This window comes from Phasianus colchicus, chromosome 17 (assembly GCF_987193195.1).
Source record: "Phasianus colchicus chromosome 17, bPhaCol1.hap1.1, whole genome shotgun sequence".
NCBI lineage: Eukaryota > Metazoa > Chordata > Aves > Galliformes > Phasianidae > Phasianus > Phasianus colchicus.
Window position 1 is genome coordinate 14,042,238 of NC_143452.1, and position 20,231 is coordinate 14,062,468.

At 44.9% G+C, this 20,231-nt stretch overlaps 1 protein-coding gene across 3 annotated transcripts; it reads left to right on the forward strand.

Annotated features, from left to right (window-relative positions):
* Nucleotides 1–406: 406 nt before the first annotated feature.
* On the forward strand, nt 407–19,108 carry PEDS1 (plasmanylethanolamine desaturase 1). Of its 3 annotated transcripts, XM_090151896.1 has the most exons (7): nt 407–680; nt 3,456–3,575; nt 6,270–6,392; nt 13,304–13,395; nt 14,463–14,607; nt 15,207–15,419; nt 17,948–19,108. In XM_090151896.1, exons 1-7 carry the CDS (start codon nt 425–427, stop codon nt 18,067–18,069), a joined length of 1,071 nt encoding a protein of 356 aa, XP_090008022.1. In that variant the 5' UTR covers nt 407–424; the 3' UTR covers nt 18,070–19,108. The 3 variants fall into 3 exon arrangements, with proteins under 3 accessions (XP_090008022.1, XP_031470050.2, XP_090008023.1); XM_031614190.2 differs by lacking the exon at nt 6,270–6,392; XM_090151897.1 differs by lacking the exon at nt 6,270–6,392 and having other exon boundaries at nt 13,310–13,395.
* The last annotated feature ends 1,123 nt before the right edge of the window (nt 19,109–20,231 follow it).

A 20,231-nucleotide genomic window follows, 5' to 3' on the forward strand; every position in this document is an offset into this window, starting at 1 on the left:
GGGGACTGCGGGGCGGTGCCGCTGCGCGCGGGCGCCGTCACCGCATGGCGGTCTGCCCGTCACGGCTCTGCTGCCCCGTCCCGGCTTTGTGGCGCGGCCGGAGCCCAGTGGGGGCGCGGCGAGGGTCTGCGCGGCCGGCGACCCCGGCTGAGCCTTTGGGGCGGCGGGAAATACCGCGGCCGGACGCGGGGACCGCGGCATCGCCGCGCCGCGCGCTCCCGTCGCTAGATGCGCCCGCGGCGCGCCTCAGATGTGTTCCCGCCCCTCCCCCCGCGCCATTGGCCGCGCCGCGCCGAGCGCCTCTTCCCATTGGCCCGGAGGTCGCGTGGCGGTGCCGACGACGGGCGCGCGGCGGTGTGGGCGTGTCCAGCCGCGCCCGCCGTCGCCGCCCCTTCTCCCCCCCGCCGCCCGGCCCCATTTCCCGATGCTGCCGCGGGCCGCAGCGCTGCCGCCGGGCGCCTCGGCGGGCCCTGGGCGCCCGGAGCCGCCGCCCATCGGCACGGAGGAGGAGCAGCCGCCCCGGGGCCCGGAGCCGCGCGGCCGGGCCATGGAGCGCCTACCGCCGCGGGAGGAGGCGGCGGGGCCGGCCGGCGAGGCCTCGGAAGAGCCCGAGGGCGGCAGCCGGCGCTGGGGAGCGCAGCACGCCGGGGCCCGCGAGTTGGCCGAGCTCTACTCGCCAGGTGGGGGCGGCGGCGGCTCCTCGGGACGGGGGCGGCGGCGGCTCCTCGGGACGGGGGCGGTGGGGGCTCCGCGGGGCGCCGCTCCGCTCGGGATCCTCCGGGGCCGGGCCCACGCGCGGCGCTGAGCGGCGCGGCCCCGCCCGGCTCCGGCTCGGGCGGCCCCGCTGTCAGCGCGCCGGGCCGCGGCGCGCCGGGTGGAGGCGGCGGACGCGGGGCTCGATGCGGTGCGGCGCCTCCGCCCGGGCGGGGCTGCGGGACGGCGCTGCGCTGCGCTGCTGACGCCTTCGGGCGGTGTTTGCGCGTCCCGTCGGGGTGCCGCGTTGGGCGATGGCCGCTCCTCGCTGCGCGCGGTGCTGCTCCGTAAGGCTCCGGTGGTGCCGTTCGGCCCCGCTCTGGTTTGGTGCCGCGATCCGTGCGCGGCGACTCGCAGGGCGCTTTGAGTCCAACCTCGGACGCTGGGGAGCCGTCGGTATGAAGCGGAACTCCTTTCCACGCTGCTGAGTTGCGGTTCTGCTCCTGGGGAGGCTTTAAACTGGGATCTGCCCAGGTGAGCTCTGCGGAGAAAACCTTTCCGTCGAGAAGCAGATGTGTGAGTTTGCTCGCTATGCGGGCTGCCGACCGGAGCTTCCATACGGCAGTGTTCGGTGAACTGACTCGAGGTGCCCAACCCCTCAGGAAGGTGAACAGGGAGAGCAGGCTGAGCTTTTGCTGCACTCATCTCCCCAAATCTTGCCGTGTGTCAGAGGTCAGTGAAGCGACAGCAGGCAGTGTGAGCAGCACGAGGTCTTCCTGTGGTTCACAGTGACTTCACGTACAGATGAAGGCTCTCAAAGGAGCAGATGTGTCACAGCACTCCATGTTATGTGCTCGCAGTTTCCAGCGGCTTAGCATGGCATTCAGGGCCCTAAATGGAGATGCAGGTGTTCCTGCTTGCACAGTGCCAAGTAATGGTTAAAAAAAAAAAAAAAGGTACTCATGAGTCTGTCAGTTTTTTATATTGTTTGAGGCACATCTGTGCTTATTGCAGCATGTGTCGGTCACCTCAGCGTGTCAGGGGAGAAGAAGCTGTTGGAGGTGACTGATTCCTGTGCTTCACTGAAGAACAGTCACCAGCTTAATGTGTTCCCTGTACTCTCACTTGTGTGGAAAAGGTTTTCCTCCAAATCCAGTTTGCTGTCCTTATCTGCAGAATGATTCTCCTGGGATGTCTGTGCAGCACTGTGTCTGTCTGGTAGCAGTAAGTTGCAGTAATGTTTTAGATGTGCAGATTTCTTGTCATTATGTAAATAACACATAAGCAGCATCAGAATGTGTTTTGGCATAAGTATGCGATGCTGGACTGCTGAATTCTTAATGACACGAGTTACAGCTGTGCAGAGTGAATGTGGCTCTCCAGTGCTTCCTCAGTTTCTTTAAGTGAATCCCTATCTTTCTACGTGCGTTGAAATGTGAGTGCTTTTCAGACACAAGCTCTTGGCACTGGCTTCCTGCCATTCAGCTGCTTGTTCTCCTGATCTGCCAGTGCTGGGCCTGGGGGTCCGTAGGGCAGCCCTGGGATCCCACACCCTGTGGCAGCAGCGTTTGCGCAGGCTGAGGCCTTGGAGTTCCTTGGTAAGGAGCCTGGTGCTTCCCTGCAGATTGCTAATTGATCCACGAGGACCTACCCATTTAGGCCCTCTAATGAGGGTGTGGCTTTCTTAAACAGGAAGTGAGCGTTAATTAACTCTTACTTTTGTTACTCCAGAGATCACTTTATAGAATCTCCCACATTGCGATCTGGTGCTATATTGAAATATGCTTGTTCTTGTGTCTTAATTTAATGTTAGGGCTGAGGCAGTTGTGCTGGGCCTGGAGGAGGTGGGTGCTGACCTGGCTGGGTTGGGGTTGCAGCCCAGATCTGCCTCTAGCAATTACGTATTAAAGTTTCTGATGCCTTAATCCATGTGGGCTCGCTTTGAGTGTTGCCTTCCTCTCAGCATCAGTGCCCTGTGAGAATCTAGCAGTGATTAGCAGCAGAAAGCCTCTCGGCCTGAATGTAAAAATGGTTGCCATAACCTGGCGTCTGTGTGTGGGGTTTTTATTTGTTTATTTGTTTTTGAGGTAATTATAGAGGCATTAAGTAGTACAGATAGGTACAAGAGAGAATTTATGCCCATATTTCTCTTTCCTTATTCAGGCTCTGTGGCTAGGAGCCAGCATGGCTAGGAAGTCATGGCTTTCTGCTTGAGAGCAGGAAGGTAAAGATAAGGCTGCAGCAGTTGTGGGTTAAATAAATAAGCCCCAGAAACGTACTTATAATCTTCAGAAAGCAATTCTGGGGCCACCAACAAGCAGGATGGTGCTTTTTCCTGTTCACAAGGTCTGAGACTGTGACTTAACTGTGGGGTGTCTGAGGCCAGACGTTTGTTCCCAGATTCAGCTGTACCTGCAGCACTGAATATTGAGTGCTGTGCAGATCTGGGGGGAAAAAAAAAACATGATGTGGGGAAATAAAAAGGCATTCCTATGGGGAAGAGGAAAGCAGGACAATATGAGCTGATGTCTGGTTTGGGTCTGTTACTTTAGGCATAGGCGAGACAAGGGGGTCAGCAGTGGCTCAGGGAAGAGGAATGTTGCTTCATGAAATATGCATGCCTCTGTGAATAAGAAGTTTGTTTCATTTTCCCATCAGACGAACAGAGTCATCTGGGCGGCAGAATAGTCTGTATTATTTCAGATTTCTTTTTGTCCTCTTAGATAAAAGTACAACTTTTCTTTTCTTTCTTTTTCCAACAGGAAAAAGACTACAGGAGTGGATCTCTGTCATCTTATGCTTCTCCCTGATCTGTTTCAACTTTTACAATCTTCTCTTCTACTTGCGACTTGAACACACGCCCTCCATTATTGTTGGGATATGTAAGTAAGAGGTGTTTGCTGACAAGAACAAGGCAAGAATGTCTCTTGTAATGCTGGAAACAAATGTGCAGTCTTTTACTCTTGAATTGTTACTAGGAAGGGAGAAAAAATGGCATGTGTATAATTGACTTAGTGACTCTGAAAGTGATACCACCTGCAGAAGCTGCAGATGACTGATCTTGTTTGCCTCCACTTTCATATCTTTGTCTCGGCTGTGCAGAATTATTTAATTTTGTTGTGTCTTGTCAGTATGGAGCTGGTCTTTCTTGAGTGACCCCTCAAATATGGGGTGAGTTGCAAATGCTTAGCTTTCTTGCAATGGACAGAGGGTTTTTGGTGTGATGAAATGTTACTGTTCATTGGTTCTTGGCTGGTGTGTAGCTCTGTGATTGCTTTGCTTTTGATTTGAGTTGAAAAGATTGGAAGTCAGCTCTGCAATGCTTCTCTTTGGTTATTTTCTGGTAAACTTATGATTTTTTTTTAATGAGGGAAGAATAGTAGTTAGGCATTGTGCAGCACTTCCTGTATGTTGCTGGTGCATAACCAGTGCCCTATTAACTTCTAGTTTTGGGTGTACAGTGTTTACATGATTTTTTGAGTTGTGTCATTGAAAAGGTGGTTCAATCTGTATAAGCTAGTGTTTGGGAACTGTTGAGTCCCAGCCTGAACAACTGATTGAGCACCTGGGGAAAGGACCTGATCAGCCCTGGCAGCACAGGTGAAGGCAGTTCAGCTGTGTGAGTGGAAGTGGTGGAGCCTGGCTGCACTTCTCTTAAACCTCATTTAAGGGCAGTGGGGAAGGGTCTCCTCTCTGTGAGCCAAGATCTTTGAGGCAGGTGAGCACCTTTGCGTTTCCTGTGAAATACCATCCTGTCTGTGCTGGTTCCTTTGCTGTTACGTTCCTGTACTGCCCTTCCACCCTATTAATTTTTCTGATTGTAACATCTGGTTACTGGTGTTTGGCTTCTGTGCTTCATAATGAAAACAGATTTTTCTAATAAACTGTGAGGTGTGTTGTGTTTTAGAAGAACAGTGCCTGTTCATCAGTTGTATATTACCATCAATTAAAAAAAAAAAAACACAGAAAATTCAATAATACCTGATATTATTATTACCAGCCTGTAAACTGCTGACAGTGCTGTGAATTTTTGCAGCAGTGCCTTCTGTCTGTTGGGAGGTTGCTGTCTTTTCCTTGGATAGCAGTGTGCTCCCCCTAGGAATCATGCCAGCTCCCTTCTTGCTCTTGGCCAACAGGGCAGCAGTGCTGAAAGGAGCCAGGAGGAACTGCTCTGCTGCAATGAGAGCAGATACAGGAGGGAATCAGTAATGATTGCTAACCTGTAGAGCAATCTGTTAGCAACTGGCTTTCATCTCAAAATTAATATTGATAAAAGCTTAAGTTCTCTGATATCCTGGATACCGGTTTAACTGATAAAGCAGCCAATTCACTGATAATGTTGTTTAAGTAGTAGTGAATGATTAAAGCGGCAGGATCTGGATTCTGTGCAAATAAAGTAGTGTGGAAATTATTGATAGCATGCACAAAAATGAGTGCAATAAAATAATAAGTACCACATGTTATCTTGTTTTTGCTGTCAATACATTATTTGTTCAGGTAAAGTGTGGGTAGTGTCTGATTGACAGCAATAATTAGTTTTTGTTAAGTTTGGTAAAAACCCATCTGCCTGAATGTGCTGTTTCCTAAATACCACATGTAGTACAACAGGGAAGGGAAGGTGGTCACAAACTTGGTCTGATGTGTCCCCGTCCAAAGCTCTGCTGACACTTAGATTAGAATACTGACCTTTGAGTTGAGCTCACAGAACGAATGTTCTGTTAATAAAGATATTTGAACTTGCTTAGTACTGAGTTGACATCAGATCTTTGTATTTGAAAGTTACAGCTGTGGGAGAAACCCCAAAGCAGTCGGTGATCCCATGGGCTGGATCTGATATGCTGCCTGGGCCATTGGGAAGGGTTGTCGGATACCCTGTGTGCTGTTATGTAAACACTTTCTTTACATAGAACAAACAAAAATCCAGGGAGTGGTTTGAACCTTCTCTATCATTTTACGTAGCTCAGGCTCTGTATCTACAATTAAAGGCTGTGCTATAGCCTTTTTTTTTAATGCCTTTAAAAGCACACAACTGCAATGTGGGCTTCGCTGTGAATAACTTAACCTAGAAATTAGTGGGACGGAAGGTCTGATCCTGTTCCTGCTGGCTGTCTGAGAGCACGGACTCTGTGCTGGGAGCAGGCAGGCTGCTCAGGGCGCTCACAGCGTGCTGTGCATCGCCGTGCTGCTGAGCGTGAGAAAGCAGGCAGGGATGTTATGGTGCAATTCCAGGACAGCTTTTGGAGCAGGCCGTTCAGTGCTGACTAAAGCCTGTCTTGAAGAACAGGAGGAGGAGCCCACATGATTTGCCTTGTATTATGTGCTGCTTTAGCTGATGTGGGGCAGCTCCCTTCTCCACAAGGTCAGAAGAAGAGCGTAGGCAGAGGATGGATGCCTCTTCTTCCAGTCGTGCTGTGTTCCGAATGTCTTCACCTGCTGATGAGCTATGAAAGTTACCCTCTTTGTGCAAGGTGACAGTTGTGTAGGTTTGGATTCAGTATTATTTGCACACGTGTGCACAGGTAACCTCTGTAGGTGGTTAGGAAGGCTGGCTGCAAAGGAGGGTTTAATATTCCCAGTTTTCCAGATGCAGCTGAACTGCTTCTCTGCAGTGGGACATCACTGTAGTGGAACGGCCTTGGACACTTCATTGAAGCTGAATAATTCCAGGGGACGAGGCTGGCTTATATGTTATTTGTGTGGTAAGTAGAAGAGCCTACCAAAACAAATGACATTAAGCTAGAAAGCTCTTATGCCTTCAGACAAGTTTGTGTTGTCTCTCATTATTCAATATTCATGAGATATATCTATAGGCACTACGTTGATACCAACCAGGTACAGGGCCTCTTTGCAGCGTGGATTGCAAAAGCTGCAGTATGGATTCTGGTTCTTTTTTTCCCCTCCTCATGCATTTCTATAGGATATTAAAGCCTTTTTGCCAAATGGGTTTACTTGAATTTTATCTGCAGTCATGTTATGTTTTTAATCAGTAGACTTAGAAATTAGTTGGATTTGCATCACCTTTTTGTATGCATAAAGGTGCCTTATACCCTGATATCTTTAGGAACATCTTGTGACATGGCACAAGATAAAATTAGGTTTTGTTGACTTGAGGGATTGATGGGGAATTAATTCTTTGAGACCTGTTAATGTGTGTTGTTATTTAGATGCACACTGGCCAGAGGGAGTGTACAGAAAGAAATTACCCAGTTCATTTTCAAACTAGTAGCCTTTTTCTTTCAAGCTCTAGTAGCTGTGCTGCAAGGCCATGCGTCAGTCAGCAGCACTGCAGAGCCCAGTGAGGAGGGTGTGATGTGTGGAAGCTCTGGCATGCGTTGCAGCAAAACCACTCTGATTCCAGAAGCACACCGTGAAGTGGGCTGCTTTGCATGTATGTCAGCTGCCTTACAGCAAGAGGCAGAATCTTCTGCTGTAATTGTGTCTTGGATTTATTTTGTATGTTAAAATGAGTTACTGCTTGAAATTTTGATTTAAAATGTCTTTGAAATTAGAGTGTGTAAATCTCCATTAGCAAAGGAAAGTTCTCCTTTAAATGCTGGCCCTAATAAGCCAGACCTGCATGTCACTGCCTCTGCAGTAACTGCACGCAGCTGTTCTACATCCTAAACTGTAAGTCTCTTTTGAAGACAGACACCACAGTTGTTGCCATGGAGGCGGCAAAACTTCTACTAGACACCTCTTTGCACTTCCCCCTGCACTGCTACAACTTACTTCTTGCATTAACACACCATGCTGCACACAGCTGGTGCTCAAAGTGGATCGGTGCAGGAGCTCCAGTTCCTTCCTGCTACAGAGGACCCCAGGAGCTGTGGAGGTGCAGTGACAGATGTAGCTGCTGGCTGTGCTTGGGCAGCTGCTTGAGCCACCAGCTGTGTGTGCTTGGATTAAGAGGTGAGCTCCCCCTGCCTGGAGCTGCTCTCTGGCAGAACAGCTGTGGGTGATCCCTCAAGGGAGGGCTGAGCCTGTCTCCCTGCCTGATGCTCCTAGCAGCAGGGGGATGCTGGTGGCGCAGCTCCAGTTGAGCTTCCCTGCTCATTTCTGTGCAGAGTGGACGTGCTATTGCTCCTCATGTCAGCAGTGGTGGCTGAGAGACAAGGAAGGCTCTGTTTGCTCCCTGTGTTGTTGGGGGCTTTCTTAAAGCTGCAGCAGGCTTTGACTGAAGAATTTTACAGTGTGGGTCTCAGCGCCCTGATTCACCCAGAGTGGTGCCTCTTTAACTTCAGGACACCCAGCAGTGCTGGAGGGCTGCCCTAATAAAGAAATACATTTTCAGAAACAAAGCAATTAAGGTATTACTAAAGAAGTACCCACAATGCTACTTCTTGTTTAAGAACCTGAGGCTTAGGTAAGATTGTCAGAATTTTGCTATTTAAACATGCCAGGTGTTTCACAAACTCTCTATCTACTGGGGAAATGGTAGGAATGAAGGAATAATCCTCTTACTTAGCACTAACACACTGAGATTGGAGACGTGAAAATAAAGTTTTGCAGTTCCTGTCAAGTTTATTGGGTAGTGATCCTCAGCCAAGGCATGCTTTTATGAGATGAACATTTGCCTTAGGTTCTGCAGATGCTTGCCTCCAGGACTGGTAGCGTCCTGATTCCTTGGGGATCTCCCTCTCCTGGTATCTTCTGGCAGTGTCACAAGTTGCACGGTTTGTGCCCTAGGGATATATAAAATCCAGACCCTTCTTTTATTTCAGATTTCAGCTGTTTTCTGATTGCTCCCGCTGTGAGCTCTTCTGACTTTCTCAGTGGACCTCACCAGAATGATTAACTCTTTTCTTCTTGCTCTTAAGCTGTTGTGCTTTATACCTGCTCAGGGGTAATGTTCTTAGTGTTGCAGCTTGCCATAGCATCACAGCTCTGCCTGCTCCAAGCTACAACTGACTGCACCAAAGTAAAGCTGCTGCGCTGGGATGCAGATGACTGAGTCATTTTATTTTTATAAGCACATAAGCAACAAACAACTGATACCTCAGTATTTTGATTTCTGAACAGTGCAAAATTTCTTTGTTGTGACATTGGCCAAACTTCCCTGCCCCTCAGTGATATAGCACAGTCCTTACAATCACTGATTTAAAATGATGTTATATAATGGTATCAGCCAAGTAAAACTTTTTTTTTTTCTTTGCAAATATGCAGACTAGCTCTGTCTGTTGCACACCATACCCGAAGCACGCAGCTCTGACTTCCTTCTGCTGGTGCCTGGGAGCTGCTGGGCTGCAGGAAGTTGTACATGGCTCTCAGAAGAGAAGGCTTTAAGTGTAGGCTGTGGCGTCTTCCCTCTGGTACTTGAGGAGCAGTGAGCCTTCTGTGGCCTTGGCTCCTGTGTATTGCTTGGGGTCCCAACAGACCACAACAGGAGCAGAACAGCCGTGACTCAAGCACTGCCTGTGTCAGCGTGCCGCCACCCCTTGCCTGTGCCTGTGAGTGACGTGGTGCCCTGCATGTTCCCTGGCACGTCCCTGGCGCCAGCGAGCGCTTTCTTCCTCAGCAGTGCCCCACGGATGTCTGCCAAGGGTCGCAGCTGGGAGAGAACAGCCGCTCTTGCAGTCTGCATGTATCTGTCGTGCTCCCTTAGTCTGCAGTGCCTGTAGCTGGCTGAAGTGTGCTTTCATTCTCTCCTGCTTCAGCTGTCTGCTTGCACAGCACGAGAATCCTGCTGCTTTGAGCAGTTCTGCAGCTCACTTCTGAACCGCAGCACTGTATCTCCCTGTGTTCTCAGCATACTTACTCTCTCCTCAGATGCAAACCTGAGATAGGCTCAACTGGGAAGGTAGAGGAATTAATGTGTGCAGAGCAGTGTTTCCCTAGTGCTTTACAGGTCTGTCTTCTAACAATGTGTAAACCTACTGAGTGTAGTCCATATGCATACACTGCTGTTGTATCCTGTGTTTCTGACCTTACAGTTAAATCTTAACTAATGCTCAGGGCTGTGGGGCTGTCCTACCTTGCTGTCCCAGCCTTGATGACAGAGCAACAAGATCGATTCCACAAGAGGAAGGTAACCGAACACCCGTGCCTTGGTTTTCCTAAGGCCTTGGTTTTTTATAACTGGGGACAATGCCAACTGTATGAGAGCATTGAGATCAACTCTTTGGAGTCTGATATGCCTTCTGAGTCTGCAGGCAGGATGCAAGTGTGAGCTGTGGTACTGCGTTTTTCTTCTTTTCATACAACTCTTCATACTCCATTTCTGCACTACAGCTGAGACATACCTTATAGTAGTTAGATTCTTCAGACTGCTCTAGTGTAATTCACTGCTTCAGACACCCTTTGTTCTTTCCTTTCAGCTTCCTACATTTGGTGTCAACATAACATAAGAGCCATTAGTGGAGCGGTCAGTGTTTTGCTCCACTTTTTAGCTATTCTTCCTGCTGTTGTGTGCTCTGGGAATGCAGTGTGCTGAAGGCACTGGGGGTTAATAGGGTGATTACCTCAGCGAGAATGGTGTTCACTTGTTGTAGAGCAAAGTGTTGTTTGGATATCTTTCCCTCAAATCAAGGCTGTTTGCTCTTTCCATTGCTGGATGCAGATCCCAAAGCCACTGTGCTGCTCATGTCTCACTGTAGCTTTCATGTTTGGTCTGAAGTAAAACAAGCATACAGAACTTACTGCTTATAAGGTGTGGGCTGTATTCAGTGCAATAAACAAACATAGTGGTGGGCACTTCTTCCTTTAAGAATTTGGGCTGCTTGGGTTGAATACTGATGGATTCAGCAGCGGGAATCTATAATGTGGAAAGAAAGCATTTTGTTGAAGTAGGTAACTTGTTAGCCTGTTTCTCCCTTTCTGTAATGAGAGCGAAGGAGACAGAAGGAATGTAGAGGTGAAGGATAAGCTCGGCAAAATATAACCACATACACTGAAGGCTGTACGTGAAATACACTGTGCCATGTGTACCGGAGGAAAGTGCTGTGCCCTGAAGCTTAAGAGCACTTGGTCAATAGTGACAGAACAATCTGGTCCCCCTTCATGTTCTAAAAAACAAAAACCTGTTCTTCAGCAATCCTGCTTGTGTCAAAAGAACTTAATAAAATGGACTCTTGAGGCAGCTGACCAAACTGCCCTGGTTGGGGGGTTAGATCAGGTGAGGTTCAGGTCAGGGCTGGTGTAAATTGTATGACTTACAGGGAGATGCACATTGGTTGTTTTTAATTCCTGGCATATCTCCTGCCAGCCTGTGTCACTGATGCCTTGAGTTTGTGAGAGGGAGAGGAGTAACAGAATGGCTTGGAGCTAAAGCAAGAGGAACTGGTATACCAATGCTTATAACTTTTGATCTGGATTACAGGTGAGTTGCAATCGCCTTGCCTAAGTTCTTGGCAGGCAGAGACGTACCTGCCTGCCGCAGAAAGCTTTGCTCTATGATGGAGAAGCTGCGCTTGAGGGAGGTTTTCAGACAGAGAAACAAATGGTGGCCAGTGGAGGAGAAAGCCAGGAGTTCTGCTGTCTTCCCAGACCTCTGAAGAGGAGTTAATAATGCAGTCAGAGCACAGATTAGTCTCCTGCGTTATGGATGTTTTCACAACTCTCTGTTTCTTCTGCAAAGGCTGTTACAGTGGGCAATTTCATAGAATCATAGAATGGCCTGGGTTGAAAAGGACCATCTAGTTTCAACCCCCCTACTATGTGCAAGGTTGTCAACCACTAGACCAGGCTGCCCAGGCAAACTGATTTCTCTAAACATCAGTAGGGGAAACTGAAGAACTAAGTTCCAGCTGCTTTGCCCCAGCCCTGTGGCTGCTTTGGTGTGGGCAGGCAGGCAGTTACCGGCTCCTTCCTGAGCTCCTAGATGTGCCAGGAGCCCTGACTGTGCCTTATGCTCTGACCATCAAATGAGAGGAGGGGATTGCTAACTAAGATGCTTTGAAACGCATGCTATGAGCACTCTTTGCATTTCTGTTGCTGTGACTCATTTTACAGCAGACTGCAAATTTGGTATGTAGCACCTTAACTGGCATGAACTTCTCGTATGATTCTTGAGGGATTTGCACTGAGATCAGACTGTGTTCCCAAGTGCATATGTAATGCAGTAGCTGTTTAGAAATCCGGGTAGCACTTCTGCTTAACCAGAGCGGCAGCTAAGAAGTGTGTTCTGCCTTTCCCTGTCAGAGCTCTAATGCTCCACAGAGAGCCACCAGGTGTGTGCACACACTGGGCAGTCAGTTTCAGAATAATTGAGCAGGCACAGCTCTCTGCAGTATGTATTAACCTGAAAGGACAGCACTGCAGTGAAAAAGGACTCTGATTCTTAATCTGATTTATTCTTCAAATCTGGATTTGATTCAAACAGTTCATCTGGTTAACCTCATATGAACAAACTGCTCAGAGAAGGCATGCAGGCTACAACTGAATGTACCTCTGAATGTCTGTTCTTTGAGCAGCATCTGACCGTCTTAAATCCCTCGAGTACAAAGGTCCTGAGGAGTGTTCCTCCTCTGTGCTGCTACAGCTATATTGCTGTTCTGTTGTTTTCCCCTAGCCTCCAAGTTACAAACAAGGGCAATTTTTGAATTTTCTTCCTCAAAAGAGTCAAGATCTTGGCAGTAGCACTTATGCAGGAGGGCATCTCGGACTGCATTGGAGACTTTATTTCTCAAGGGCTTAGTAACCTGGGAGTAGGATTTCTTCTACAGATGCAGAACAATTGGGCGTCTGTGAACACCGTCTGACAGATCTGTGACTGACTGGAAAATGTACTGCTGTTCTGATCAAATTACATCTCTTATATCCTTACTCTTAAGTGTCAGAATTGCCCTGAAACTTGAATAGTAGGTACAGGATTATCCAGAGAAGGAAGGCAGAAATGTGACTTTATATGCAAGAACTGAAAATTATCTTTAATTAGTCACAGGTTTTAAATTCTTGCCGTTGACATCTAGAAAAATCCTATTTTAGCAAACTGTGTTTGATGGTGTACCTGAGGTGGTGTGGAAGTATGAGAGGTGTAGGCTGTCCCATGTCACGAACCTCGGCCTCTGCCTGAAGCGCTGCAGCTGATAAAGTCACAGAGTTGTTTGACATTCCGATCTTATTTAGTCAGCAGGCTTCCTGTGCCATGGAGTGATTTCTTAATTGGTGCTTACGTGGAATGTTGAAGTTTTGTGTTCCTTGCCTGCAGATACAAGGAACCAAGGGAGAAGAGGAAGGGTCTGCTGATAGTAGCATTTTTTGGAGTAGCTCTAGCAGCTATAATTGTAGCAAGTAATTTGTTAAACACTGTGAATGAAGAAAGGTGGGTAGATCCAGGGAGAAAGTGCATTTGAAAATGATCTAAATGACATGGTTTAAATTTATTAATCTTCTGTGTGCCAGCAATTGCAAAGATTAACAAACTCTTCTCTAGGAGATGGACAGACACAAAGCTCATTGTTTATAGTGAAAAGCTGTCCACGCGATACCTCATTAAACACTGTTCCTAGTTACTTGGCCTTAGATGTATTCAGGTTGGGTAGATCTCACGTGGCTGTAAACATCTGATGTAAAAGTAGATAAGCAAATAAATCTGTGAAACAAGTAGACAGTGTGGATGTATCAGTAAAAAAATGATTTTGCATATCTAACTGTATGTCTCTCTTCATTCAAGTTGCAGGCGTAATTACAGCAGACTTTCTATCAGGATTATTTCACTGGGGGGCAGATACCTGGGGATCTGTGGAGCTACCCATCATTGGAAAGGTTTGAGACTCTTATCCTTAAACATTAAAAAATTGATGAAATCCTATTCTGAAACACTTCCAGTATTCTCAGCTGTGTTGGACAGGTACCCTTCTTGCAGCTTGCAGGCATAACCAACTCCTCTGCTTTGTACTCTCCTCTTCTTAATGGCACAATATACTGCTGGTACGGTGCTCTGAGCACCATGCTTACATGTCGTCCTGGTGACACGTGTGAGGTGATGCTGTTACATTTTATCACCCTGATTAGCTTTGCACACAGTTCTGCAGTACCAGTGTTCACAAGCCTTCCCAAGTGGCAGTGAAATAGCTTGTGGCACACAAGTATAGAAACCTGACTAGACTTGTATAGAGCTTCCAAAAGGTGGAAGTACAGAATTTCCCTGTCCTCCTTCACCAAGAGTCCTGTTCCTGCAGCTGAACTCTTTAGCAGTTCTACAGATAATATGAAGAAGCTCTAGTAAAAAGTTTTTCTACTTTTTGGTGCCCCTGGCTGCTATTGTAAATGATGTATTACACACAAAGCTACAAATGCCAGACGCTTAGAGGAAAACGTACTGACATAATAAACAGTAACCTGTTTTTTAAAATAGCCTTTTTCATAACTACTGTTAATTTTTCCTCACAGTCTAATATTAGGACATTCTCTTTTTTTTAAAAAAAAAGAAGTGTATATGGGATGTTCCTTGCAGTTATTCAGAAATAAGAGAACCAGCTCAGTGAAATTAAGCCTGTTGATTTTGAACTTTAATTTTGTTTGCCTTCAACAGATTTAGTAGTCCTTTACTGCCTGTATCTGTGGAACATGTCAGGCGAAAAAAAAAAGTGCCACAGGAAACTGCATTACACAAACAGCAGAGCTCACAATGACCAGTGTGCGTCTGCATGAACTACACATGATGTGTGTGTTGGAAGCAAATAACTACTCCTGTTCTACTGTCCCTCTCCTACTTACTATGTTTGCGCTCTCTCTTCTCTGAGACTGTATATTCAGATGCCATTTCTGGTTTTTCTTTTTTTCTTTCCATGATAAATCTTGGGACACATTTTCTCAACTTGTTTTCTCAGGCTTTCATCAGACCATTTAGAGAACATCATATTGACCCTACAGCAATTACCAGGCATGATTTCATAGAGACCAACGGAGACAACTGCTTCATGACGTTGGTCCCATTGGCAAACATGGCATACAAATTTGTTTCCTTTTCCCCAGGTAAGCTGTTACCCATGACTTCCGTGGATTTGGCGTTTTTGTTGATGAGGATAGAAGAAATCAATGAATGTGAGATGACAAGTAATTGCTGTTGGAAACACAGTCTTCCCTAGAGAAGTAGGGGAGGGAAACTCTTTTTCTTGAAGGCGAAGCAAACGTTTTCTTTAGCCCAGCAACAAATCTCTGAGGAGTCTTCTAAGGAAGTATTGGAAGTAAACTTCTCCTACAACAGGAAATCAAATTACACAAGAAAACTCTTTGCTGTAAACCACATTAAATGCTTCATCTGTGTGTACTTTAATTGAATGCTAGATGAGCAAGAATTAAAGATGATTAATTTAATTTTATAGATAAAAATTCAGGGTTTAACTTCCTGTTTACTGCAACTTGGCAGTGCTGACACATCCCAGTCTTTCTTGTGATATATGGAAGCTATTTATGGCTCATTGGCTCTTACTACACTTGCTGAAGCAACTTTTTTGAGGCCCTTGATATTTCCTGCAGTTCCAGTCAGGTCTGGCTGAGCAAGACCGCACTTTCCTAGTAGAAATTTACTTTTTTATGAAAAACTATTTAAAGATACAAATCTTGTTTTGCAGAAGCATTGTATGAAACATGTCCTTGGGAGTGCTATGTCTTTGCCCTTATCATCTTCATAACCATGACGAACCAGATTCACAAGTGGTCTCACACGTATTTTGGTCTTCCACGCTGGGTCATCTTTCTACAGGACTGGCATGTTATCCTGCCTCGGAAACATCACAGGATTCACCATGTGTCTCCACATGAGACATACTTCTGCATTACAACTGGTACTGTCATCTGGTTCATACTGCAAAGTGTTGGGTTTTGGTTTTTTGGTAGTCTCGTATAATTCCCATGGCAAGATGTAATTTAGTGACAGTCTATTAAATACAGAAAAAGGCATGTTGAAGCTGACTGTGCTGTAAGTTTTGGTAAGAGCTCCTGCAGCCACAGTTATTATTGTTACATTAAAAAAATGAGTAAGATTTATGATTGGATAAAAGATAACTTTCAGTGAGGTAGGCAGTCTTATTGAGATCCAATTGCCCAGTATCTTGGGAACCTCATCCTAGCAATGCATTTTGCTCACTGAAGTGCTAAAGCTGCCGGTACTTCTTGCTCAAAGAGCATCATTTCATCTGCCAGTGCAACTCGCCTTGAATTTTCATTTCTAAAGCAAAGCTTCTGGATTTTCATCATTTATTCTTTCTCATTTGAGGCAGAGGAGAGGACAGACTTAGAGGAAACTGACTGTAGGTTCCTATGTCTGTATTCAGTGCTATGCCTCCTGTAGAGACTGGTATACTCACCAGTGTTGCACAGTTCTGAACAAGCTATCATGTTAATCAGATGACTTGAAATAAGTTATTGTTCTTACTTCTTTGTTGGCTTTGTCAAGCAGTTTCTGTCAGTTTTGAAATCTCTATCAGGAAACAAATGTAGTTCTTATGACCAGAATTACAATTTCTAAGAAACTTGACTTCACAGGTGATCACAAAAATCTTGGCACCTCATGAGTTTTTTCAGTCCCACTATGTCCTGAAGTGATGCAGTAGAAACTGAAAGCTGGAGCGGGACTGTTCAGTGTTCTTGAGCTAGTTACTTCTTTGTTCTTGTTTAAAATTTAAAAAAAGTCTTCTATATAAGTGTTCATACCATTCTACTCTGATGTGAGGCAGCGTGATAGATTGTATAGTTGATTTTTTTTTGTTTTGTTTTTTTTTCAGTGGAGCAGTGTTTCTGTAGCCGTAATTGCTTTTCTAGGACATGAACGATGGAAAGGACAGTAATAAGCTATCAATGTGCTATTTAAAGTGAACCTTTACTGTGTAAAATATGACTAGTTACTGTAATGCACTTGTTAGTTAATAAGTGCAGAGCACATTTAAGAGAAGACAGCCATATCCAAGGAGTATGCTTTGAGAGCTGACCTGTGCACTTCTGCTGTCTCTTTCCTCTAGCAGAACTGCTGCTAGCTCACTGTTCCCATTGTGGTAAAAACTTCTTCATTTTGCCTTTCCTTTACTGTTGTTTTCTTTTGCTTTTTTTCCTTTTTCCAGAAATACACATCAAGTATTTATAATGTATTTACAGAATAGCTCTAAGTGTGGGATAACTGATAGAACCCCATGTAAGTCTATCTTTTCCTGGTTATAGGAAAACTTGCAGTGGAAAACAACACTTCCCAGTGCTGGTACTAGTTGCTTTTTTTCTGTTTGTTGTTGGTTTTTTGTTACTGGAATATTTAATAAAGTAAATTACTATATGAAATTACTATATAATATGTTGTAATAGAAGTCTATTGAAGTTGCCTCTTTGTGCACTCTACAGTTGTCAGCTTCAAAATACAGAAAAGCAAGTTAGCTAATGTACTTATTAACATCCAGAAAGCAAGATAAACCCCTTCTGAACTCATTTTGAGGCCTATTAAACCTGTATGACTTCAGCCTCACAATCCTACTAAGCACTTAAACTATCCTAAATTTGCAAGCCAGAAAGGATGCATTGAACTTCTGTTACATTATGCCATTTACTGCCATTTTTACGTAAGTACAAGGAGCCTGTCCCATATCAACCCGTTAAAGCCTTCCTGGTGACTTGGAAGCAGAAGTGAGGTTAGCTGAGCTGTGTGCTTTTGGGTGCATGCTGTTAGCAGTGCTGTCCTTTTAATCCAGGAAGTGTTCACCTTCTGCTTTTGTTAAGTGCAGCATGGTACTACAGCAAGGCTTCCCCACCACAGCCTTTAATAGCAATCAGTTAAGCAAATTTAAATGTATTATGCTTTCCCTGGGTGAAAATAAAAGTACTTTAAAAGGGAACGTTGATACTGGCATTATCAATGCTTGAGGCTTTTTGTAAGGAAAAACTTTTACTTTATTCTTAGTGTTGTTTAGGTTCCTGAGATCTCAGTTTTTCTAGAAAGTGTAAGTGGCATTCATAATGCATTTTGGTATCATGTTTGTACAGCAGGACAATAAACACAAATAACTAATGAGAAAAGCGGGGGAAAAGCCACGCTGGCTCTTGGTCATAGGAAAACTAACCTAGAAGGGAAATAGCTGAAATTGCTGTGTGTCTTTGGTTTGTTTGAATGTCAGTGCTGAATCTAAAGTGCTGCTAATACAAATATCTTGCTTTTAACATGCATCAGTTAAACTTGGTGACCTCCTTCTGACAGCTTTGCAGTGGCTGTAGTCCACCTCTTAGCTATACTAAGCTATACTACACATATCCTTTGTGTTTAAATTAAAGAACGTCACTGAATACTGCAATACTTTGGGTGCTGTGATAAACATTTTTTTTCCCTTCCACTTAGGTTGGCTGAACTATCCATTAGAGAAGATCGGATTCTGGAGGTGTTTGGAGAACATGATCCAAGGACTTACCGGGGAGAAGCCAAGAGCAGATGACATGAAATGGGCTCAGAAAATTAAATAACTTTTGCCAGCTGTCTGCAGTCCTTACCTTTGTTGCCAATTTTTTTTTTAAAAGAAGCCATCAGCCAAATTCAAGACCTGCAAAGAAATAACAGACTCTAAAGCACAAACTAAGAAGTGCTAACAGACTGTAATTTAAAGAACTAATTCTTAAAACAATACTTGAAGATGATTACTTTTACTGAGCACCTTTTGTTTAGCCAAGTCGCTTACATCCTAGAAAGTACTTCATCACTGTATTTTGTAAAGCTGTCAGGCAAGCCAGAAGGCAGGACAGTTACTTCATTGGTACGTGGTGGCTTTGTAAACGTGTTGTATCAACATTATTTAACACTTCAAAAATAGCTTGTTGCCTACAACCTTTGGGGGGAATGGTGACCACAGTTTGTCACTTCATGTTTGAGTCCAAATAACACTGCATGAAAACAGTGTGTCAGTACTGGAAGCCTATAAAATCATCACTGTTCAATGCACTCTTTGTTTGGTAAACTTGCAGCTCCATCTTTGCTATCATGTTAAATCTAATTGATGTAATGTGGAACAGAACTTTGAGTATCCCACTCCACCAGTGGGTCATGAATCCTTAAGTGTCCTCAGTTTCCCTTAACATAAAATTGTTCTACTCTCTACGTGAAATTGGGCAAACCATTTCTGTATAAGCCTTCAGTAGTACCTTAACAACTGCCTGAGGAGAGGGAGGGAACAGCACATGCTTGCATTTGTTTGTGTGGAGTGCTCACTGCTGAGCCTTCTATTAAGTGTTTCCTACCCTGACAATAAATGTTTGAAATAGTTATAGCATTGGGCACATTGCAAATAGCTGTATTCAAGAGCTCAAGGTATCAAACTTGTAATGTTAGAAGGGAAACGTCAATGACTGATGTTTTGTTCATATTTTTTTTAAGGTGCTTGCTTGTTTCTGTAAATAATATAAGGCCTTAATCTCTTCTGGTGTAATGGAATAATATTTTAATGTGATGTTTGAATGTATATAATATATTTATAACAGAGCAATTGGATAATACTAATCATATTTGTTATGACTTGTTGCTGTTCTTCATTCATACATTCTCAGCGTTTAGTCCAGACTTGATCACTTGGTTGCAAAATGCAGTTCCAAGCACCTGAGTATTTTGCAGCCTGTAAAGTCTTGTTTAGGTTGAAGTGGTCACTTGTTCTTCAGCTTTGTTAGGAGATCAACACCTCATTACGCCAGACTTCAGCACCTTTCCAGAAGTGCAATTAGCTGCAATGGCATTGGATGCTAAGGATAAGATTGGAGGAAAAAAATTCCTTAGGACAATATTAAGTGTTTACATCCAACAGGCACGGAATTGAGTGAATGTGATTTGCTTCTTGTTTAATTCTCTTCTAAATGAGATCTTACTGAAGATCAAACCGAAGGTTTTTTTCACTAGTTGTAAACTGTATTGAGTTTATACTGTACTTTCCTGAAGTGCTTGGTAAGGGGCTTTTAAGTCATAGGTTCAGACTGACCTTGATCCTGCTGTGTGTGTAAGCTTTTAAGTACCAATTTTCAATGATGGACGACACATTGAAGGGTTGGGACTTGGCAACTCTCCTTCAGTGAGAACTGATGAATGCTGAAGTCTGAGCAGGCTTCTACAAATAAAGTCACAGTTGGTACTATAGGTACCAAGTGTTTAATATACTTAAATGATTCAGACCCTTAAGGACAACATTTTTACTATTATGTGAAATTGTCTTCTCCGATTGTTACAGTCAGTGCTGGGGTGTCCATGTAGCTTTGGTGATAAAGAACAGTTTGGTAAGCATTTAGTTGAAACTGAGGAAAAGGGAGGAGTATTCCTTTTATACTGCTGTTGAGGAAAATAACTGATTTTGTGTTGCTCTTGCTGAAAAGAGCAGCTCTCACCCAAGGTTTCCAACATCAGCCTTGGTGAAGAAGGCCGTGCATAGGAACACACAGTGCTGGGGGCAGCAGCCAGAGTCTGCCAGCCTGATTAGGGGAGGTTGTTACAGGATGTCAAGCTCTTTGTTAATTAATGCTGCTTCTCTTCAATCCAGGTATTTATGAAGCTTGATTCTGTGCCATATCTGTTGGGTCAGAGTAGTTCCTAGAAAACACAATGATAAAGCTGGTTCTAATTTCCAGGTACTGACTGTTGTATATCACAGACT